This window comes from Lissotriton vulgaris, chromosome 2_1 (assembly GCF_964263255.1).
Source record: "Lissotriton vulgaris chromosome 2_1, aLisVul1.2, whole genome shotgun sequence".
NCBI lineage: Eukaryota > Metazoa > Chordata > Amphibia > Caudata > Salamandridae > Lissotriton > Lissotriton vulgaris.
The window spans coordinates 176,772,421-176,796,950 of NC_141687.1; the positions used below are offsets into that span (position 1 = coordinate 176,772,421).

A 24,530-nucleotide genomic window follows, 5' to 3' on the forward strand; every position below is an offset into this window, starting at 1 on the left:
AATTGAGACTGTTCAATGAATGATAAGAGGCAGGTCGCCAACTGAGATTTCAATACCTTAGCCACGAAGGGGGGCAGAGATATGGGATGAAAGTTTTGTGGGATCAGGGGGTCTGCCCCAGTTTGTTTTATGAGTGGAACTATGATGGCTTTTTTAAAAGCTTGAGGAATGCAGCCCTGTATTATTGAGCCGATCAGAAGAGAGAGGGCAGGGTCAGGGTATGTAGTGAAGGCATCTCTTAAAATGTAATGGGGACAGCTGTCAGAAGGGGATCCAGATTTAACTCTGATCAATAATTCCAAAAAGGCCTCTCTGCTGATTCCAGGAATTGATGCAGGGAGCAAGGATTTCTCGAGGGTGATGATAAAGCCTCTTATACAGGGCGGATGGGGATACTGGCTTTAATCGTAGTGATTTTGTTGATGAAGAAAGTATTCAAGGAGTTACAGAGCAACTGGGATGGGGCTAATTTTATTGTAACTTTGTCGGGGTTGGATAGCTCAGTGACAATTGTAAATATTTATTTTGATTTATTGGTAGAGTTCAGGATCTTAGAGGAGAAGTAATTAGCTTTAGTATGTTGGATGAACTTTTTATATTGCTTGTGTTGAGCTAAGTAGATGTCTTTTTTGTTGAGGGAGTAGTTCCGTCTCCACTTCCGTTCAGTTTGACCCTGAGCTAATTTTTGAACTTTTAAATCTTCTGAGAACCTTCTATGGGCCTCATAGCACCCCTCTGCTTGCATTAACCTGAAGGGGGCATGTTCATTGCTAGCTGCTGTTAACCGGGAAACGGCCACTACAACGCAGCCGTTTCCACGAAATGCTTAACCACGCATGCATTACAACGCATGCGTGGTTACCACGAAAGACTTTACCACGCATGCCTTTACTACGAGATACGTAGTAAAGGCATGTGTGGTAAAGGGACAAATTAGAAAAGGGGGGCTTGGGTGGTCTCCCCCCCCCCCCCAAAAAAAACATAGGGAAAAAAGGGGGCTTGGAGGGGCAGGTGAATTTTTATTTTTTGGGGGGTGTCTCCCCCCAAAAAATAAAAATTCACCTGAAGCAACGTAGAGAAATACAGGCAGTCGGCGTCGTTTAAGAGGAAACGGAAAGAAACTTCCGGTTCCTCTTAACAACATAGGACGTCACCACGGAACATGGAGAGGAGACCACGTGAAGAGGTAAGGGGAGTTTTAGTATTATAAAAAATATATAAATAAAAGGGTTAAGGGAAGGGGTAAAAATAAGAAGGATTGGGGATGGGGAGTCACGTAAGGGGTATAACCTTTACCAAGAGTATTCCCTTACAAAGCATACATTTACAACGAAAATTGTTGTATGCGTGGTAAAGGAATATTCGTGGTAAAGGTTATGCATTGAAAAAGCATTCCGTTGTAACGCATGCGTGGAAAAGGCATGCATTGCAACGGAATGCGTTGTAACAACATACAACCCTGTTAACCAAGCTGTGATGTTTTCCTCACTTAGGTTGACAGATGGCTGGTTGATGAGTACCATGTTCGCCAGCGAGCTGCAGAAAGCTATATCAATGTGGTACTATTCTCGAGCCATAAGCCCTTCCTAGGCGAGAGGTTTGGACGTAGTTATAGTGTTATTCACGAACTTCATAAGAAAATGATTAGACCAAGTGCAAGGAGACACTGTCAATGCAGACACCGTAAGATTAGATGTCCAGATTTGATCGAGAGTGTGTCCTTTTATATGTGATGGGGATGTCACATGTTGGGTACAATTCAACCCGTTGAGTTGATCGGTCAGTTCTGTTGAATGTGGGCTGACCGTCACATCATTTGCCCAATAATTAAAATTGCTGATCAACGGTGTTTTAGCATGGTTGGTTATTAAGTGGGCCATTTGGTCACCTTATGTTTGGGGGGAAAAGTGGCATGTTCTGAGGGTGCCTTTATAGCAGTACGCAAATTAAGCAAGCCAAAGCAGAGCCGAATTTGATAACTAAATTGTCCACAGAGGTGATGTCTAGCGTAGTGAGCGTGGTAAATTTAAGGTCATAGTGAATTATGTCAGCTACCCCTCCCCCTATTTTAACGGCCAGCCGATTAGCCTGGAGAATATAGTAGTTATTGGGAAGGGTGGCCAAAATATCAGGGGTGTACTCCTGTGAAAAGCCAGGTTTCGGTTAGTAAGAGAATATCTGGTTTGGCTGGGTCCAGTAAGTTGAATATATCTCGTTTATGTCTTGCCAGGGAGCGAGTGTTTGGATATATAAATGTAAATTCAGATGTCCCGGGATTGTCCTGTCTCTGGGTGTTTTCCGTAATAGACGGAAGTTGATCAAGTTGAGGAAGGGAGTCTCTTATTTTTATGAACCCTGATTTAACCAATCTGGGGCCAATAGAAGGATTAAGAGGGTAGTCTTTGGAGTACAGATGCTTGCCCTTGCAGCACCTTCGGCGCGCCCGCTGGGCGTTCGCTGCGCTCCTGGCCTGCAACTGCCCAGGTGCAGCATTAATTTCACCCCCGCCCTCTGTGATTGGGGCCCCTGTGGCACATAAAGGCGTGCATTTCTTTGAAAGTTACTGCATAGCCTGAGTGTTGTCACTGTCGTCTGATGTAGCTTTATTAGTTCAGTTTTTAAACCTGTTCAAATAGACCAGGGTGCATCTAAAACGTATAGAAAGTTAAATGATTTAAAAAATAGCACTGGAATGAAGGACATGTACAAAACTGCTCTAAATATTCTGAAACTGACAAACATCCTTGTGCTAGCCAACATAATGAATGAATAAATGAAAGAATAAATTGTGTTTTTTTAAAGCACAACAGGTTACTACGAGAGTGTGCCGGCACTGAGGTAAGCGACCAGTAGGAAGTGTCCCATACCTTACAGCTTGAACAGATGTTTTCAAAAGCTTGCGGAAAGATTTTTTCTCTGTGATGCATCTGAGAGGAACAGGGAGCTGACTGGGTTGCCGATGCACTCAAAACACAGTGATTAGATTGTTAAGTAACAATACAACAAAAACTTTAGCAACATAAATGACAGAAGTATTTCAACAGAACTCCAATGAAGGGTAACTCGTGGAGTCTTTATTGAAGTATACAGCCAGCCGACACGTGTTTCATCGCACTCGCGATTCCTCAGGGCTAGATGGCTGTGTCAAAGTCAGAAGGTCGCTCAGCTGGTGATAATTCCGACCCAGCCGGCCCCATGACCGATTAATTATTCGATCTTCGTTTTTATACTCGGCATAAAAACGAAGATCAAAATAATTAATAGAACAGCACCCTGTTCGACGTTTTCTACAATATTGGAACTACTAAATATTGTGACCTCCGAGCCTCAAAGAAACGGCGTTAGTACTGACATTTACAGAATCGAGAATCTTACCCTTCATTGTATACACTCATACCGAGTACCATCGGTCACGGGCCCGGCTGGCGCGAGTGCGATGAAACACGTGTCGGCTGGCTGTATACTTCAATAAAGACTCCACGAGTTACCCTTCATTGGAGTTCTGTTGAAATACTTCTGTCATTTATGTTGCTAAAGTTTTTGTTGTATTGTTACTTAACAATCTAATCACTGTGTTTTGAGTGCATCGGCAACCCAGTCAGTTAGATAAGTGGCAATTTTGTCTACTCAATCCGAGTGGTTTAAGGTTTGTCCACTCGCCGATCTGCACCTGTAATAATATTACTTTGAAACCTTTGTGCGTATGAACAGGCAGTGCACCCGAGACATAAACTAATCAAAAAGCCTCCAGAATTCATAGGAACAGGGAGCTCATTTCAGTATGTGGCCGCAAGAACCGAGCCGGCTGAATCTTTCCGTTTGTTTTGTTTGGTGAGTGGAATGGTTAGAAGCCTTACTGACTATGAACATAGGGGTTCTTTTGGGGCAGTATTCCACCATTCTATTGGACAAGTATTTGTGTCGGGTCTAATAGGAGGTGGCATGGGCCACCGTCAATGCGTTAAACCTGATCCTCTTTTTTAACTGGAATCTAGTGCAGTTGCTTATAATATTGTAAGATGGATGGTGCTTTGGAAGCTTAAATAAGATAGGGATTGCCATATTCGGTACCAACTGTAGTAGATGAATTAGAGATATGGTGCCCGAAGGTACAGAATGTTTGCGTAATCCAACCTGGAAAGGATTAAAGCCTGGATTACTGTTTTCTGAGTATCCTAAGGCAGGAGGTTGAGGAGTTTTCTCGGCATCCTCAGAATCCAGCAGGAGGTTTGAACCACTGCTGTGATCGGGGCTTTGAAGGAAAGGAGCGTGTCAATGAGCACTCCTAGATTCTTTGCCACCTCTGTGGGAAGGGTGGTGAGATGCAACATGCCGGCCATACCCCAACCCAGCAGGCAGGGGGTTGATACCAAACAATAAAGCCTATGGTTTCTTCAAGTTGTAATGGAGCAAATTGGCCTTAAGCCATCCCATTGCTACTACCATCCATGCAGCCAATTTTGACCTGGATTCTTTCATGTTATTGTCATGGATCAGCAGAAGTTGGGTATCATCACATATGACACCACTTGGGTACGAAATGATTCAATGAGGTATGCTAGTGATGTCATACATATATTAAAAAGCATGGGACTCAGCGCCGAGCCGGAGGCACTCAACACATGAGACATTTTGCCTTGGAATTGAACAGTTTCAGCCACTTTGCCTGTTCTCTGTGCTCCAGGTAGGAACTCAGTCAGGCTGGGCATTACATTCCACCCCAGTGGCTGCCAGACGCTGCAATAGGATCTCATGGCAGATCGTGTCGAACTTCTTGGAGCGATGTAACAAAATTAGGGCTGCATTTTGACTGGCGTCCAGGTCAAATTTAATAGAGTCTGTTATTTCCTTGTGCTCTGTATCCGTGCAGTGGAGAGCCCTTAAGCCAGACTGTGAAGGGTTGAGGAGATTGAAGGTGTTCAGGTAGGCCGACAGTTGGATATTAGCAATCTTCTCAATGATCTTCAAGATCCCCAGAAGCAGAGAGATTGGTCTAAAGTTAGCAAGGATTTCAAGATCCATACAAGGCTTCTTTAGTAGGGAGATGACGTTTGCCCTTTTCCATGTAGTGGGAGATGTCGCCAGAGCAAAGTGAGGTGGTGAAAAGATCCTGATAGATAGGGCTTAGGATCTGCCATAATTGCCTGACATTCTGAAGGGGGAGGAGATCCAGAGGGGAACCTGATTTTCACTTGAAAAACAAGGCTATTAGTTCAGAATCATTTGGCGTTTGGCGGTATAAGCTGTGACAACTTGTCCTGAACTGGAGGCATACTTATAGTTTGGGCCTAAGTGATGTATTACTATCCACTGAATGCATTTATGTGTGAACCTTTATTCGCCAGCACCCAAATAAACAGCCTCACTCCGCAAAATGTATCTACATCACCATTCTGTTGATGCCCAATTTCTTCATCTATTTCCACTCAAAGCTCATCTTCAACATCACTTCATATTTAGTACCAAACTCCTCTATCCCTTCTAGTTCAATACTCAACTACACCCTTACCATGTCACCATTGTTCAAATTCTCCTTCACCATTTCTCAGCTATACTATTGCATAATTCTGCTAACATCCCATGTCTCTGGCACTCAACTACAACATAAGTAACTCTGCCAGTTTTTAAATTCACCATCACAAATTACTCCACTGCTTATTTGCACCAATGTATAAAGCCAGTGCAACTCTCCTATGACTCCTTCGCCACTGTGCAGCTCCACTGGTCCCATTCAATTCCAACATCACCTCCTCATCCGTTGTTTGTTTCATTCCTGCATTGCATGCTTTATAATTGCTTATCTCCACTGTTACCCCTCATTTAATTTCTGATTCCATCACCCACCCTTGTCAAATTCCAATTCCAAAATTACAAATGTTCCCTCTGTTTAGCACCAGTACCTTTGCCCAAATGTTATGATCACCACCTGCAACAATGTGCATCATCCCTTCAACTATGCCAGTGTCCATCAAGAGTACCTCCGTCCCGTCCTGCTTTACCATCACTATGGAGAGCTGACTTTTTATGTAGTGCACCAAAATGAGGTACACTATGTAGAAAGTCCAGATGACCCTCATTGGCTAAATGGGCTTAAAATATGAATCCCAAATGCTCTTTTTGTGCTAGTGTTGGCGAGCACTTTTGGCTTATCAGAGGGTAGTGTTAAGCATTTGTTGTACACCCAGAGTAAATAAATGAGGCACACACTTAAGAAGAAACTCAAGAAAACTTTAGAAAAACAACACAGATTGTTATACAGTTTTAGACACCAAGATTATCGTAATCGGGTAAGTACTTGAGACTTTAGAGATTTTTTTCAGGAAAAACAGTCACAACTGTCAGATTTGAGGCATGAGCCTCGAACGTGGTAATGTTATCCTATGGGAGAAACATTCACTGCATATGTGCACTTACAGACGACTTACAAGACTGTTCTTCTGGACTTAAGGAAATTAGGGCCCAAGGTCCATGAAAGCACCAGCAGTTCAAGTTTACCTGCTCTTGGGTGTCTGGAGGCAGTGATGCTGTGCGCAGTGGTAGCCTCAAACCTACACGCTAAAGTCAATGAGGAAAAGTGCCTGTAAGAAAAAAGCTGCAAGTGCGGACCAGTGTGACAAAACCCAGCGGGGTCTCAGCTCTTGAGGGTCTCAGGACCACAGAGACACCGTCGGTTCACTTGAGCCCAGATTGGGGAGCTCAGGTGAAGAGGGGTTTTTTCCGGTGGGTCAGTGAGTTAGAGGCTCTCATGGTTCTTGATGTAACTGCAGAAGAGGGAAAAGAAACACAGCAGGGCCGCTCTCGGTGTGGAGGTGGCCTCTATCACAAACCCTCGATGTGCAGGTATGTTCTGGTGGTGGTGGTGTTGCGAGTGAACATGAACAAGCCTTGGTGCTTGCAACTGGCTCTAGTACCCCGGGTATTGGCCAGGGGGGCTCGAGTGGGGTCTAGCAGCACAGTATTCGCTGGGGAGTTGGGGTTGACCTCTGGGAGCCTCAAATTCTTTCTTCTGGGGTGCTGCTACCAAGGTGGGCCCTGGGTGGGTTTACAGAATGCTGTACTGGGCAGATGTGGTTGGTGCAGCTGATGGAGGGAAGTGGATCTTACATTCTAAGAGAGATGTTGCTGGGTCGATGAAGTGCTGGGAAGAGCTCTAAGGGTTTGGGGAGGGTGTTCTGCTTCTGCACGAGTTGATCTTGCTGATTGTCGGGACAGCAGCAGCCAGGTAGGTTTTTTGCCAAGTTCGTTGCTGGTCCACAGGTCTTCAGCTCTTCGTTGTCCTTCTCCTTCTTTCAGGCAGACAAATCTGAGTTCCTGATGTCATGGAGCCACCTAAATACTAAATTTAGGGGTGTTAAGGGGAGTTAAGGGTAGTAACTAATGGGCTATGCTACATATCTATGGGGTCACTACACCCCCTACAGGACCACTTCATGTGGGGAGTGGGCATGACCCTGTCACAGAGTTCCTAATTCCACCAAAAACAAGATGGTGGAACCCTTCTTTCGTGTGGCACATCTGGTAGCCTGCCTTTGAGGTGTGACTAGCCTGGAGGAGCAACACACCTCCTTGTGTAGCTAATTAACTGCCTGTGTTGGTGCCAAATGGGCCAGAGGGCAAGGGGTGACATTCTCCAGGTCTGGAGGAAACCAGGGTCACATATCACAGGTAGCGAGGCTTTGAAGGCTCTTGTCTTGGTATGTAGATTCACTAGCCATCCTGCCAGATGAGTTTATAACACCTTCTCCGGAGCAGGCATTGTTTCCTGAACTCCTAGAGCACTGACTCTCACCTACAGGGGGTCAGAAACTCATCTGTGGTGGCAGGTCTGATGATATCAGTCAGACAGTGCACTAGAAGACTTAATAGGGTTCAGGGGCCGGTAAAAGGGGCCCTGTAGGGGCCTGTCATAATAAATTCAAGGCTGGAATCAGTATGAATGTATTAAGGCAAGTTGTTTATTACCAAAGACCATAGGTTTCAGTGAAGTCATTATGTAGCTGGTAATGTAATGATTAGTGCCTAGTACATACCTTAAGATGGCTTCCTTGTTTACTTACAGTATCTAGTAATGGAATTAGACATCACTGGGGCATATCTGCTCATGCAGATGTGTCATCACAGAAATTTAATGTACCCTGTCTTAGGTCTCAAAGGCGTGCTGTAGGGGTGTCTTACATGCATTATATGCAGTCACTTTGGCATGGCACACAGTGAGTGTGCCATGTTGTGTTTTCAAAAATAGAAACAGGGAAACCCTTAGGGTCCAAAAAGGGACCAAGGTTAGTAGTATTTTCAAGAGACAACGGCCCCTTTAAAACGAAAATCAATACGATTGTAGCCAAAATATCACAATCAAGATTGGCTCTGTTTGTGTCTTAATTGACAGTATCAAGAAATGTATTCCACGCCTACATATTAACTCTATACTGTAATTCATTATATATGTGGAGTACAAGATGTATTTCTCATTGTGACTTTTGCATATTTACATTTGTCTTCCTAAAAGTCACATTTAAGTCACTTGCTGGTGGTAAGGAAATTAGCTGATTTCCCATTACCCTGTCATGTCCTGCTCACTCACTTTTTATATTTTGTTGTGTTTTTCATTATTTTGTGAATACATTTCTTGATACTGTCAATTAAGACACAAACAGAGCCAATCTTGATTGTGATATTTTGGCTACAATTGTATTGATTTTCGTGTTAAAGGGACCTTTGTCTCTTGAAATTATGTTGTGTTTTCAGATATGGGTTGCACCATGTCACTCAGCCTGCAATGGCAGTCTGCATGTAATTTGTATGGAGGTCCCTTAGGGTGGCATAATACATGCTGCAGCCCTTAGGGACCCTCTGTAGTACCCATGCCCTAGGTACAGAGGGTACCATTTACCAAGGACTTACAGGGGTGCTAAAGTGTGTACCAATTGTAACACAGTTAGACCATTTTATCTTGTAAAGAAAGTGCACTGGCACTGGGGCCTCGATAGCAGGGACCCAGTATACATCAGCCGAAAAACATTAGTACAAGTGGAAAAAAGTGGGCGCTTTCCTTCATACCCCCGCCCAAATGAAACATCATGAGACTAACCTTTCCCAAGAGAGTCTTCATTGTCTAAGTGGAAGAACCTTGAAAAGCCACCTACATTGGCATAGTCAGCTCCAGGTTTGTGTTCTACTGTAAAGGCTTTACCCTGTAGGAATCTGGACCACCTCAACAGTTTTGTATTTCCCTCTTCATTTGCATTAACCATTTGAGAGGCCTGTAGTTATCTTGCACAAGGAAGTGAGTCCCAAACTCAGCTTCTTCAGGGGGCAAACCACAGCAAAGGCTTCCCTCTCAATGGCACACCAATGCTGTTCCCTGGGGAGTGATCTCCTGCTAATAAAAGCACCAGGCTGGTCCTGACCAGCATTTGTTAGTCTGGGATTGCAATGCCCCATCCCATGCTCAGAGGCATCTGTCTGCACAATGAACTGCTTTGTATAATCTGGAGCCTTTAGAATGGGTGCTTAGGACATTGCTTCCTTCAGAGTGTCCTTTTGACAGCTCACTGTCCAATTTAATTTTTGTTTCTTGGAGGTCAACTTTGTGAGGGGTGCCACTATAGTACCCCCCCCCCCTCCCACAAACCTCCTGTAATACCCAGTCAAGCCAAGGAATGCCTTGAATTGAGTCTGGGTGGTTGAAGCTACCTAGTCCACAATAGTCTGGATTTTGTGCTGCAAAGGTTGAACTGGGCCACCACCTACAAGGTGGCTAAAGTATACAACAGCAACTTGACCCATCGGGCACTTGCTTGACTTGATAGTGAGTCCTGCATGTTGCAGAGCCTCAAGGACATTTCCATGGTGGATCAGGTGATCCTGCCAAGTGGAGCTATAGACAGCAGTATCATCAAGATACTGCTGTCTATACTGCACTAAAATACTTCAGCTCAGCCAGGACTAGCCTTCAGAATGTCATTCTTCAAACCAAAGGGCATCTCAGCAAACTGGTAAGGCCCACCTGGAATGAAGAATGATGACTTCTCTATTGGTCCTGGCCATCAGCCCAATCTGGCAGTACACCTATTTTAAAGAAAAAGTACTGCGAAACCTGCCTGCCCCATACCTGTCTATGAGCTCATCTGCTCTTGGGATGGGGTGTGCATCTGTCTTAGAGACAGTATTGAGGCCTCTGTTGTCCACAAAACCTCAGCTTTGGTTTACCACGTTTGGATTAAGGTTTGGGGACTAAGACCACTGGGCTGATCATGGGATTTTTCGAGGGGTCAATCACTCCTAACTTCAGCTTCTTCAGCCGTGATGCTTTCTTTGACTTGATCAGACTGGCTGTAGATTTTGTTTTCCATAAGTCGGCTGTTCAGGGGTCAAAGAAAAGATCTCAGCATACTGCCCCAGTGAAGGTGTCTGAAAAGACAACTCCCTCAACAGACCCATCTTTAGAGTTGGGGGAGCGGATGTCAGGGGGAGATTCACTCGCTTCTTCCTAATCCTCATCTGTGACCGTGAGCATGGCCACATCATCCCTGTCATAAAAGAGTTTAAGGCAGTTCACATGGTTGACCCTGTGAGGGCTCCTGGAAGTGCCAAGGTCCACAAAGTAGGTAACCTCACCTTTTTCTTTCTAGGATAGGGCCAAGGTGCCACATTCCCCAAAATCCATATTTTTTGCCCTGGTTGTAACTCTACCAGTGCAGCCTTTTGGTGAAACCATTACTTCCTGTGCTCCTGGCTTGCCTCAGGATTTTTCAGGATTTTTCTTGACTGTCTATATGCAGTCCGTCATCCTGGAACGAAGGCCAAGCACATAGTCTACTACTACTATGTCCAGTTTGAATTCTGTGAGAGGCTTCGTCCAGGCTTCCCTTATGAGAGTTAGTGGACCTCTCACAGGATGTCCAAACAGAAGCCTAAAGGAACTAAAGCCCACCCCTTTCTGTGGCACCTCTCCATAAGAAAAAAGTAGGCAAGGCAGTAAGACATCCCATCTCCTTCTGAGTTTTTCAGGGAGCCCATTGATCATACCTTTCATGGTCTTGTTGAAACGCTCAACTGGAGCATTTGTTTGAGGGTGATATGGGGTGGTAAACTTATACATCACCTCACACTCAGCCCATACAGCTTTTAGGTAGCCAGACATGAAGTTACAACCTCTGTCTGACACCACCTCTTTAGGTAGCCCACTTCAATATAGATACTTATGAGGGACCTGGCAATTGCAGAAGCAGTGACAATCCTAAGTGGAATTGCTCCAGGATACCTGCTGGCATGATTCCCTACGACCAGTATGAATCTGTTTTCTGATGCTGTCTGGGGGTCAAGAGGACTAACAATGCCAATCCCCGCCCTCTCAAGGGAAACCCCAACCACTGGTAGTGAAAATAAGAGGGGTGTTGGATTGCTATCAGTCTTGTCACAGGCTTGACCAATAACACAGGAGCTGCAAATCTCTTTTACTTTCTGCAACATAGCTGGCCAGAAGAGGTCGGTGACTAACCTACTCCAACTCTTTGTCTGGCCAAGATGCCCAGTTAGGGAGATGTCATGTGCTAAAGAGAGTAAGAACTCTCTGTACTTCTGAGGCACTGTCACTCTCTTTATAGCACCATGTTTGGGATCTATGGCCTCAGTATAAAGGAGTCCCTCCCCCAGTAGATTCTGTGGGAGTCATAGACATCTCCCTTTTCCTGGTCAAATCATTGAATTTTGATTTGGCCTTTGCAATAGTTACTTAAAGATTGGATATCTGAGAATGTATATTCCTGTAGTGCAGTATTTTATATATATATATATATATATATATACATATATATATATATATATATATATATATATATATATATATATATATATATATATATATATATATATATATATATATATATATATACATTTGAGGTATGCATATTCAGAGTGTCGCTGGTGGTATTATAGGGTACTGCATATAAAGGAGTTGCTCTCCACCTAAACCTGGGTATTAGCCAGCATTCCCTGTGTGATGTATATGTATATATATATACATATATATATATATATATATATATATATATATATATATATATATGACAAACTTAAGACAAAATCCTAACTTCTGTGAATACCAAAAGTAGTAAGTTCATTCTGTGAATGCCAAAAGTAGTAAGTGCATTCTGTGAATACCAAAATAGTAGTAAGTTTAGGATTGAGTCTCAAGTTCATTCGGTGAATCGGGCTCTTTGTGTTTATATTTTAATGCATGGAAACCAGAGTGTCGATGGAATTGTATTCCCTTGTGATATCTTTATCGTTAACTGTTTCTATTCCTACTAGGTGGCTATGGACTCCCATACAGCACTGGGCAAGTGCCTTACGGTACGTATGCACTATGTTTACAAATATCACATCTTACCTGCTTAAATCTACTGTAAATGTTAAACTTTTGAGAAGTCAGACACGCCCTTTGTATGTTATCATATAGCAACAGGGTGCTGTCCCCATTTCCACTTACGTATTGCAAAAGTACAGTAAAAACGGTGGAGAAAGGTGTTAATGTTTTATTAGGATGGAACATCTCTTGACTCTAGAAGGGTGTTGTCATTGTGCATATGCGCTATGCAGTATGCTTGGGAATGGTTCCAATCCAGCGCTTCACTTCTGTTGAAACATATTTAAAGTTGATATTTCGCTTATGTTTACATTGAGTGGTACAGTGTTATACCCCGTGAATGCTACATCTCTGCTTTCCTTCTGCCCTTGTCTTTTGACATTTTACTACAGGCTTTCTCATAACTATCACTGGGAAGTCCTCCGTGAGCCTTTGTTTCTGCTTGCTGTCTGCTCTGGTGGCTCCTGTTTCCATCTTAACCTTTTCATAAACTATTGCTTATGATTGTGATCCTCCACAACTTCTCTCTTCTCCACCTGTAATATGTGCACAAAACACAAATGTACTTCTGCAAGAAGCATTTATTAACAAGACTACACATTCTTTTTACAGCAAATTTTACATGATAATTTCTGTGGTTTTTCAGGATATGGCCCTGGCGGCATTGGTTTGGGAGCAGGCGCTGGTGGAAAAGCAGGGTACCCCACTGGAACAGGTATGGCAAATTTAGTGATCTTTACAATCTTTGCTTCAGAATACACATATCTCCTGTATGGAATCCTTTACACATCAATAAATTGTAGAACTATTTGACCAGCATTGGATCTATTACAGAGTCACAAGCTTGGATCATTCCCAGTCGTCAAACGATGATGTCGGCAAAGGAGAATAATTCAAGCTTTTGAATCTATTAAAGATACCAACAATGGAGAACAATAGTGAAAGGTAGTAACTTTTTTCTTCTCTTTGCTGCAGAGGCTTCCAGAATACATCTCTTGACACTTGTATTTTCCTTTAAATTCTTTGCCACATTATACCGGGAGTATCTTGCAGATTACTAGGTTTCCAACACTTTAAGAGAGAAAACATAACCCTTTTGAGTGAACTCCCTAATGCCTTGCACTAACAGCGCTGTTTACACATGTTATTAATTTCACTTTCAATGGCGAATATCTGGGAACCTATCTACCATATTTTTAACAGTCTTTAGTATTTCATATGGTGACATTTGGACTTATTTTCGTTTTTTCTATGTCCTATGAAGTTTTATTTCTCCATGTGCAATTGTCTCCATAAAATAATTTCATTTGATTTACCCAGTCAATACACTTACTTTTGAATGAAGGTTTGTGGGACACCGAAGTTGCCCTCTATTTCCCATAATATTGTCCACCTTTTTAAGAAGCAAGAAAAATAGCCCTCGCAGAAAGACTTATTTCAGATATTTATTTTTGAGCCTCAGTGCCCCAACGATTAGTTCACTTTATTTCGATCATTGGCCACCGCCTTTGCAAGAGAGAGGAATGAAAGGTTTTTTGAATTGTAAATTGGAATTCATATATACCAAAATGCATTTTACTCGTCGCAAACAGCCCAAATCTACACCTCGGGATGTTTGCAACCAGTAAAATGCATGATACAAGTTGCACTATATCTCTCAAGGCTGTCCATATCCGGTGCCTGTAAGAATCAAATGTGGCCCTGGTATGCTCGGTATCTATTAGCATGATTGCTGGGATGCAAACTTGGGTGAACACTGCGTTTGTCTGTTCTCCTACTCTACTTTGCTCTACTTAGCCGACTCATAATATCACCTATTACTAGGTTGTTTCCTGCAGTGTTCTTTGAGAAGCATGAAATCAATTTCCCTGCTCAAACCAGCAATGATGGTAACTTCGCCCTAAACCCCTCCTTATCCATCTGAGCCTATGGCACATATGTTAATCCTTATGTGCCATTTTGTAGTAATGGGTAAATTTTTACTTTGAGTAACATTTCAGGTTTCTCTCTGACATGGCATTCTCATCTTTTTAGGCATTCCTGCATGCAGGGAAGTTCCACTTGAGGTCTCCTCCTCAATGTCGGATGCAATCAGCTGTAGCCTTGCCCTCTGGCTCAAATTTCTCTTCCTCCGGCCAAGGTCTACCGTATTGGTCCCTCCCCTCAGTCCAGCAGGCAGGGCAGGCATGCAAAGATCTCACCTTCCACTCATGCTTCTATCTCCCTCAGGGTTAACTCTCCTTTGTTGTGCACTCGTGTGAAGCGGCAAACACCCTCGTCACTTCTCCCCTTCTGTGCACGCAAAGGCTCCATCTTATTTTACTGCATCTTGGCTGGGTTACTACCAGGCTGCCTTGGTCTCTTATTTCCTGGTTAGCCCCACTCCTATGTTGATTGAGTAATGAAGCTCTGACCCCTGACAAAAGTGTCTCATTTAATTCTGCCTCAGATTCTTCCCCTGTTAGTGCCTTGTACTTACCCCTGTTTCCCTAATATGAGGAGCGCACTACACTTTGTTCTCGCTGTACTTCCTGTGTGAGTGCTCTTTCTCTCTCTAGCCTCAGCTCATGCCATTCTTCCACATCTCGTCTAGTTTGTCTCCATCGCTCTGAGCAATGGGCTGTTCATTTTGGCTGAACTTGGCCTTCAAATTCGCTCTAAGTCATTTCATCAGCCACCTGGGCAAACCCTATAGCCTCACCATCGTCATCGGTTCTGGGGGACGCGGGCTCCCTTTCTCACCCCCACTTGCTGTATTACTGCCTAGAATCACCACAAATCACTGTGTATGTTTGCCTGAACCAATGGGAATGCACATTCTCCAAGCTGCTGAGGTTCAGTGTGTTGTACATGGTAGACGGGGGGGTTGAGCTTCTGGGGACTTTATCAAGGGACTTGGGTTGCGCTGGAATTGTCTGGGTATATGGCATGTTAGTTTCTCATGGTTGGGCCTGACTGTACGTATTTCGGTGTGGGCCAGCTGGCTCCTACTAACGGTGGATTCGAATACCTAATGCAGGAGGACCTGGTCTAAGCACCTCCATTTCTGCATATGATGGTGAGGTGCTGCTATAAGTTGTGTTGTGTTTTCAGTAATACATTTACCCTGTCCTGTAGAAGCCAAAGAAGATCTGGCTGAAACGTGGTCACATCGACGCATCAGTGGAGGAATCTCGGAATAGCTGCAATTTTTTTAGATCTGTGTTATGTTACACTTGAGTTTGGCGAATTTATAGCCATTGAGTGTGACACCTTGAAGATTTCCTCCTAGTGGTTCTCGTATAACTAGAGGGAGACAATAGTGTATATACTTTTGTAGGGTTACCATTTGGATGTTTCATTCTTGTATCACTTTTTATGGTCTTAGGTCATATTGTTGAATTTTGTAGTGTATAATATTAGGCCATTTTTGCTTTATGTTGCGCTTTGAATAGGCGCCTCTGCTCTCTATGTGCGAGAGATTGATTAGCTCTGAACAAACAAGGTTGGATTGAGAGGGTAATTAAAAGTACTCTCCTCAAAAAGTGTTGAGTATTGTTTCCTTTAATACCTATTTTTGTATTTATTATATTATGTCCTATACCCAGGTATTGAAGGTTTAATTGGGAATACCCCTGTTGTTTATACATGGCTATAAGTGGTATAGGCTTATCGTTCTGGGCCTCTTCAAAGATATCCCATATCTCTGGAATTGTGTCTCGCCTGTATTTCTTTGACCTGTGTATTTAGTTTGTATGTGTAATCTAGTATGCTCAATGACGTTAGTGTCAAAAGTTTCCTCCTTAGCCCAGGCAAATGTGCGTGCTTTTGTTTGTGCGTGCCATTCTTAGCAAAACTTATGAAGTTTCTTTTCCTGTGTGAGGAACCTGGTTTCCATATGTTTTAATGAGTAATGACCTTTTGTGCAGATATGCTACTCAATCTTTTTGAGTGTCTTTGTTTTGATCTAATCGTGGGGACAAATGTACGTGGTGCACTCTTCAGTTTTAAGTACTGTGAGCTCAGCGCTATCTACAGGTGCATCAAACAATTCAGCATAAATATTTCGATAAACACAGAGAACAATGCCTATGAAGTGTTGCACCATAGGTAAAAGGTGCAATTGTTACAAACAGAATCTGAACTATATCAACTTTTGCGCCAAATACAGTTTGCAATATGTAACAGCATCCTCGTATGAAGTATTGAAACATAGACAACAAGACATGAAACCTTAGGGCAGTAGCTGCATGATATCAACTATATACAATTTGTAATGAATGAGAGCACCATAACATCATATATACATTACCAATTCAACAAAAAGCTGACAGAAAAAAATGATTGCTTCGTCAAAAATATCTTAGCTTGCTCCTAGCGCATGATATCCTGTGACCAGGAGAAGCTCTGTACGGTACAAGGTACTAAGTGAACCTGATAGTCTGCCAATATAGTCTTTGGTACAAAGGTAATGATAATAGATATGGAAAAAGGAATAACACCAGAACCACAGACTCCTCTTTGTCACACACAAGTTATACCTAGTTTCCCAGGTCCAAATCTTTTTCACTAAATGTCCAAATCACACCCTGAATCACACCCAGGGGCCAAGTGTACCATTTGTGTCTCGTCCAGTGATCCAAGCGACCAGCACCTCTCACTCCCTTCAGATGCCATCAGTGTTAAGAAATCAGGGGAACTGAGAAACCCTTTTAGACTAAAAAATATGAGATCGAGGTGCCAACTCCTCCAAATCAGGATAACTCTATCACAAAAATAGCTTCCTGGGAGTCTTAAAGGGCTGTACAATAAATATTCCCCTTTCCTAGCGTCCTGACTATAGAATAAAGGTGGCTTCTGTGGGATCGCCTCTGAGGCCGGCTTAAGACTATCAGGTAGGACATATCAAATAAGTAATATACCAGAATCTGGAGGTCTGAGGCCACTGGATGACGAGATCTCCTGTTACGGCGTTTCAAGGAACCTGTTGGTGGTCTGTGTCATGCTGGCAAGGAGGGGATGGAGGGCTCATAACAGCGCTGCTCTACCCAGTCTCCACCTGGCGCAGCTTTCGTATCACCCCCATGAAGCAGGCCCTGCTTCGTTGTACTGACATTGTGCAGTCTAAAAAAATTAATATTCTTGTACTTTCATCTGTGAGTAGGGAGCTCATCATGGCAGCCTGCAGCAAAGTGTCCTTATCCCTGTAGTTTAGAACCAGGGCTGCAATCGGTCTGGGATGTGGTGGACACGCTCAAGCAGAAAGAGGAAGGTTAATTGGTTTGGAGCCACCACCTGTGACAGCCAGTTCTCAAAAAGCGTCTGCCCTCTCTGTAAAGCCCACTATGCGAAAGTTATTCCAGCTCGAACACTCCTTGGAGTCTTACACCTGGGCCTCCAACTCCTGGACCTTGGTAGTGAGAGCGGTCCTTGCTCTCCAATTTCTTTATGAAAGGATGGACAGCCATGATCTCCTGGTCAGTACGAGCAACCCGTTCCATCAGTTTGTGCTGATCTTCATGAAGGAGCCCCTGTTCAATCACCCCTCATCCACTTTGTTGCGTAAGTCTTGCCTCAAATCTTTAATTGCAGTGAGTATTTGGTCAAGTTTGAGATTTTCTGCACTTCCATCTGTGACCCGATCAATGGGCGGATTCCCACCAGGCACCCTCTCTAGCTCTCCAGGCTGGTCTTCTGTTGCTGTGGGCCTTTTCCACTCCTGCTTTCCATGGCCTTGCTCTGCACCCTGATAAGTAAGGAACCCCGAACCCAATTCTCCCATCTAGTAAGGCTTCAACAGCAGCAAATTCATGTAACGGACCCGCCAGGCCCCCAATTGCCTTCACACAGATCAATGGGGTGACACAAGCAGTTCCACAGATGCTGGATGTATTGGAAGAGGTGGGGGGGAAGATCTGTGCCCACCTCAGGGCCCAGATGGGTTTGTAGTCCTTTCCCTCAGAGTTCCTACAAAGAAGCTGCGCTCAAAGTGTAGATCACCACCAGGTCAGAGTTATCTTTTGGCTGTAGATCAATTTAAAAAGTCACAGTGCAGGAGGCGTATCACCCCTGATTCCTCCACGCTAAACAGGGGCACAAGCAATTCCAATTGTGTCTCTGTGAGCGGCAGCTTCCGGGATAAAGGTTTCACACCTGCACTCTTGTGGCAAGCGGGCTCCCCACTGCTAGGTCCACATGCCCCAATACATGTGTTACACCAGGCCACGAAGCAGAATGAGCTATCCGCATAGCCCAATGTGTCCCCAATATTATGCAGTCCATACAGCGTGGCATAGAAAAGGATATGACAGAGGTCGGGTGCCAATATGATTGAGAAAGGTCCCAGGTTCGCCCGCTAGGTCCTCCTAGGCCTATGCACGGTTTGCCGCAACTAATTCAATGGCCAGGGGCGTTAGAAAGAAGTGGGACCCCCAGCAAAGTAAAGGAGGGCAGCGGCTGGGTGGGGGAATTGGTGAACTGCACCCCACCCTCCATCTCATGTGTACTCACCGCAATGATTCAGCGGCATCCGTACATGCTGATAACCAGAGGAGGCCCTCCGTGGCTATCCTGTCGCTGAGCGGTTAGGAAGCAAATACCACATCCTAGGCAGGGTCACCCAGACCGCTTTCCTGCCCCTACTCTGGTCTCTGTGCGGTGTGGTGTTGACCCACCTTGTGGTATCAGGCAGCAAAAGTCGAAACAAGCTACTCACTTCCAGCGACCTACCCGTGCTAAGGGAAGCCACCAAAACAGCATTGGTGGAGCCCTGCCAGCCACTGCATTCCAGGTGATCACTGAATCTGGGCACCGAGAAGTGGATGGCGGCGAGGCGATGTGGATCACAGGTCAGCAGTCAGTACTCCTCTAAATCCCGTCCGTCATCTTGGCCAAGCTGGCAATGCCCCCCTTTGATGTGGAGTTCACAGTAGGCCAATTCACCAATAAAGACACAATCTTATTCACATAAATGAATGTATCATTTTTTTCATCTCAGCATCAACTTTTTCCATATTAACACATTAAAGAAAACACACACAAATATCTATATTTATATTAAAAGTCAATAAAGCATTAGAAAAATATGACTTACTCACAGCCTTTGTCTGATGAACTCCTAATAGATGTATCCACCAGGGTTTCACCACCTTTACCTTTCAATATAGCTAACTGGAATGGGATGTATCTAGGAAGGGGTTCCATCTGCTGAATATTTCTGTCCCCAATGCACTGCTCTTTTTGCTCTGATCACTGCTTCTCTCCTTTCTATTATCCAGGCGTTGGAGCTCAGGCCGCGGCCCAGAAGGCAGCGTATAAGGCAGCAAAATATGGTGAGTGTCAATTCCACCTATCTTAACACTTCTATTTTAGCTCAATGTTCCTCCTCTGCTAGCAACAGGAGCTGCTAACAAAGAGGATTTGTAGAAAGCTTGTGTCAGGGATGTCCCTAGCCTCTGTCACCCTTCCTTGAGTTGGGGTTGGGTTTTGGGTGCGGAGAGGTCTGTGGCTCGGTGATAGCAGATATGGCTGCTAAACTCATTGCAATATGCAGGGTAGGATTTTGGAATTTTCCAATTCAACATGCCTGACACATTAATCTCTCCTTTGGATATTTTCAGAATTTCACTGATTGTTCCTCTTTTGTATTGTCCACATTCGTTGGTATTGTTTAGGATGCTTGGACATTTTGGGGATTTGGGGAGTTTGCTAACACCAGTGCTCTCCCCTAATAGCTATATCTTGCCATAGTCTGTTTGGTTTCCTTTTGAAATTGTTAACTAGGACGAGTACATTGACCTTGATATCAACTCAGCATAAAATTAAGGAGGATCAGATCTTATGTATTTTCAGGTGAATTTTGCAGGTGGACGTTGTAGTCCTGTAAAGAAGCAGATATTTGTTAACTCACTTGCTGCCAACCCGCTTTCTAATCCCTGTGTCCACCACTTTTTTCTTAACGTCTGTCTTTCCCTGATATACAATTTATTCTCCCCATTATCATTTTCGTTTATCTCTCCATCCTCCCCCCACATGATCACATATATTCCTACTTTGATCACTCTGATCGAATATTGCTGGTAACAGGACCAGCATGCAGATTTTGCAGACTTGTCCCTGCTACTTTAATTGGTGACCCTGAATCCTCTTCCCCACTCACACAATTTGTTTCACGGTAACCCGAGACCACTGTGTTCAGTTTTTTTTTCAATTAAAGAGCACTGACACATTCATGGCAGAGCGGTGAACGGAGGTGGGATATAGTTTGTCTGAGATGCAGTGGACAAAGGGGCAGGACATGTCCACAGTCTTACCACTGGTGACTGTTGTGAGTGGTTCCCTCCAGTTTTGTAGTCCAGTGAGTGTGTAAGAGAGGTGAGAAAATGATTTGGAAACCATGAAAAACAGGTGGTAGGAGATAGTGAATGACAAGGGTATCTTGCAAAAAGGAAGAACAGGCCTAGGATTGAACTTTGCAAGGCCATTGGAAGTGAGGTGGCGTGGATCTGGTGGAACACCAGACAACGAGTAGTTCATCTAGTGACTGTTGTCACCAGGAAAGCATTGAAAGGTGGCATAGATAGAGATTGAGAGGGATGAGAATGACTGGAAGATGGTTGCTTAGGTGTGGGAGTTAGAGACATGGAGTGAAAGCTGCATTTCCACAGTACTATTATTACAGGAACATTCAGAGCCTATGCTTATTTATGACTTGTTTCCCTGGTGTCCTGCTCTCCCTCCATCCCAACTGCCTGATGGCAAGCCCTGGCGGTTGTGAAGAAGGTAGAACAAGACTATGGGCCTCAGACACTAAGAATTGTAAAGCCAGCGATTAGCAAGATCCTAGGGTCTGCAACTGCAGAATACCCTTTTAAAAAGTACAAAAGTCGTTGGCAAACTTGCAAGAGGGCTTTTGAGACCCTTTACGAAATGCAGATTGGAGGTTCCAGGGGAGTACTATCAGCGACCCAGACTTTTAGCACATCTCAAAAGTATGTATCAAGTGTTTACGACTGCACTTGAGTCTGTGAACTACGGATCTGTTAACGACCCTTGAGTTAGCTGGTCTGTTCGGCCTCTGTAGCATCTGTGTCAGTATGGGCCATGGGTAAAAAAAATCAGATCAGGACTGTCAATGCCATGGTAGGAGTCTGATGGCTGTCTAGGCCATTTACAGGCGGGTCACAAGATGCCTTCTACCTGTTTAATATTCACGAGGCAAGATGTTTTGTGTCCTCAGGCAAATAATAATTTTGTGATGTGATTGAATAAATGCTGGGCAGGTTTTGGTATATCTGTGTGCAACATTCCCGAAAGGCCCTTTGCATCCAGGAATCGCCACAAAGGCAATTGTTCCTATTCCATTGCAGAATGGTTTGTCACATTTAATTGATGTTTTAAAGATGATCTTTTGGCTGATCTTTGCTTGTAAATTAAGTTGGGCTATCCTCTTGAAATATAGGTACCTACAGTTTATTCATTCCAAACACTATAGCTGATGTGTCAAGGGCACTCATAGTCTTGAGTGGTTAACTTTGGTGATGTGTCAGAGATGCTTGGAGTATTCACTGGTTTTGGTCCCTGGTCTGATCTACAACAGTCTGTTTCCAGGGCTAGTTAATCGGACTAATAACAAGATTTTCATTGATTTTAGTCCTTAAGATTACTGTTTTTATGACCATGCTTTTTAACTCTTACCACCCTCTAAGGAGCTGGAGTCCTGCCTGGAGGAGGAGTTGGAGGATTGCCTGGTGCTGGAGGTGTACCTGGTGCGGGTGGCGTGCCAGGGGCAGGCGGTGTTCCAGGATTAGTGCCTGGGGCTGGAGGCGTGCCTGGGGTTGGAGGAGTGCCTGGAGCCGGAGGCGTACCTGGGGCTGGTGGTGTGCCAGGAGCCGGAGGCGTACCCGGGGCTGGTGGTCTGCCAGGAGCAGGTAAAGTAGCTCCATTGACTCTTCTTCAGCAGTAGATGTACTCTTGGTATATTAAAACCATGTGGCTCGTCTGAAAAGAATATTAATAGTGAACAGAAAGGAATTTTTTCCACAGTTTTCCAAGCAGTCATCCTTTTATTCCCATTGATTCAAGCATCTTGACATCAAAGTCACAGCTTTTTATTTAGGAGAGGTCCGATGGGCTATAGCAGACCATTCTGTCATGAGTAGAGCTTGTAGGCAGCGGATGCCCCATAAAAAGAGATGCCCCATAAAAAGAGATGCCCATACAACAGGTCGCACATATTCCTTCTTGAATTACACATTATCAATCAGTAAGCTATTTATGTTTGATCATGTGTGTATATCAATGATCAGTGCTGTGTTCTGTTGGGCCATAGTGTAGAAGTGTTTTGGAGAGCACAGAACAAAAAATAGTCATCTAAGCCTCTCCCCCTGTGTGGGATATGCTTCACTGTGATTCTTTTCGAACAATACTGCGGAAATTCGCTGTAGAAATCAAACAAACACCAGTGAACATAAGATAGATGTATGGCACTTTATAATTAAAGAAGTTGTATAGCCAGGGGTTGGGTACATACTTCATGCAGATTTCTTGCTCTTCTGCTTTGCTCCATACAGCTTGTGTATAAAGTGTCTTACAACCCATTGCTTAGTCTAACTATTGTTTCTCCAAAATTGGATCTTTTATATATTCACCTGCTTGAATCATTCTGTGTCGTTAGGCTGGGAATCCCAGGTACTTAAAATGGCAGCATACAGTGTAAATTATGTAAGAAACAGTATGTAATGTAAAATGTCCATAGGCCTGAAACAGCATATTATGTTTAGTAACACATTCACCTCATTTGAAAGAACCCAAACTTCAGGCAATGACGTAGAAGCTTAAGCACTCCTACTCCCCCTTGAGGCTACTATAGTTCATATTTTCTACCACATGTAGTGTGTGAGGGAGTCCACTGTCAGAGCTCTGTCAGGTTCTAACCTTTCATTGCACTTTAAGTTGTTTCCATTTTCGTCTGCCTTTGATTTGAACTAGCCCTATCTTCAGCACTACTGTACTGTGAGTTGTTTTGGGGGAAGATTGTTACAATTTGTGAACCTGGGAGATCTTTTTGGTCTGACATGTAACTGTATCCAACTGTCACCTTGGATGACAAAGAGAAGAGATCTCTTTTTAAAACCTGTTTATCTTGTGGCAGCAAAAACATTTACACTGATGACCCACAGTCTCAGTGTATTTATTGTCTTTATCCTAAGCAGAAGTCGGTGGAATAAAAGATCTGTAAGTCTTTTTCCACTAAGACTCTTAAGGATAGAGAAGGAAGGTTGGTATTATTTTTTATTAATAAAGAGAATTGTCCTTCTTCTAAAGGAGATGCCCCCTCAACGGACGATTCCGTGAGAAGTGCCCCCAGGCACTTTCATGAAGGCAGCGACCAAAAGGAAACTTTTACAGTTTCTTGAGAATGATCTATTCGGTACAGTGCTTGCAGCCACCTCCTCCTTTGGCAAACCAGAGTCTAAGCACTACTGAGGATCGCCTGTGACAAAAAAGAAGAAATCTTCAAAGGAAACCTCGCCGACGGCAAGACTGTTGACGTCAAGGACCTTAAATCCTTCATCGATCACGGAGATACCGTCGACGATGACACCATCAACGATGACACCATCATTGACAATGATGACATCGGTGATGACATGATATGAGTGAAAAATGAATCCTAGGCAATTTCAGTCAGTCTTTTGTATATAACATAGGAAAACAGGGAAACGTAAACATCGTGGTTTCAGAAAATTACTGTATAGATTTTTAATCATATTTAAAATTAAAATTGGAATTAAAAATTGTGTTAAAAACGCAGTAGAAATTCATAACAATTAGATCAATTACATAAAAATTGGCAATATTATATTCTTATTAATGATGACACCATTGTCGTAGAGCATTCCGTGACTGTCCATACTGGCAACGTCGAGCATGTTGTTGACAAGGAGCATACCTTCAACGATGACCATTCTGTCGACACCCATACCATCAATGACCATACCGTCGATGACAACAACCATACCATCGACAGCATCACCTTGGTAACCACGCAGTCAATAAAAGAAATAGGAGAATTCTTTTTTGCACATTTAAGGTTCACGGATGTCCCTCCAATACAAATATTGCAGTCAGGTCAAGAAGAGGAGGCTAGTGATTATGCCGCACTGACAGCTTACAGTGCAAC

At 43.7% G+C, this 24,530-nt stretch overlaps 1 protein-coding gene across 21 annotated transcripts in view; it reads left to right on the forward strand.

The window, feature by feature from the left end:
- Positions 1 to 24,530, forward strand: part of LOC147729783 (uncharacterized) — a 373,027-nt gene that overhangs the window by 246,163 nt on the left and 102,334 nt on the right. For all 21 annotated transcript variants that reach the window (XM_086954663.1, XM_086954667.1, XM_086954668.1 and 18 more), the window contains 4 exons: positions 12,313 to 12,354; positions 13,014 to 13,082; positions 19,624 to 19,677; positions 22,054 to 22,275. In XM_086954663.1, coding sequence (XP_086810789.1) covers positions 12,313 to 12,354; positions 13,014 to 13,082; positions 19,624 to 19,677; positions 22,054 to 22,275 — 387 coding nt within the window. The remainder of the gene's footprint in view (positions 1 to 12,312; positions 12,355 to 13,013; positions 13,083 to 19,623; positions 19,678 to 22,053; positions 22,276 to 24,530) is intronic.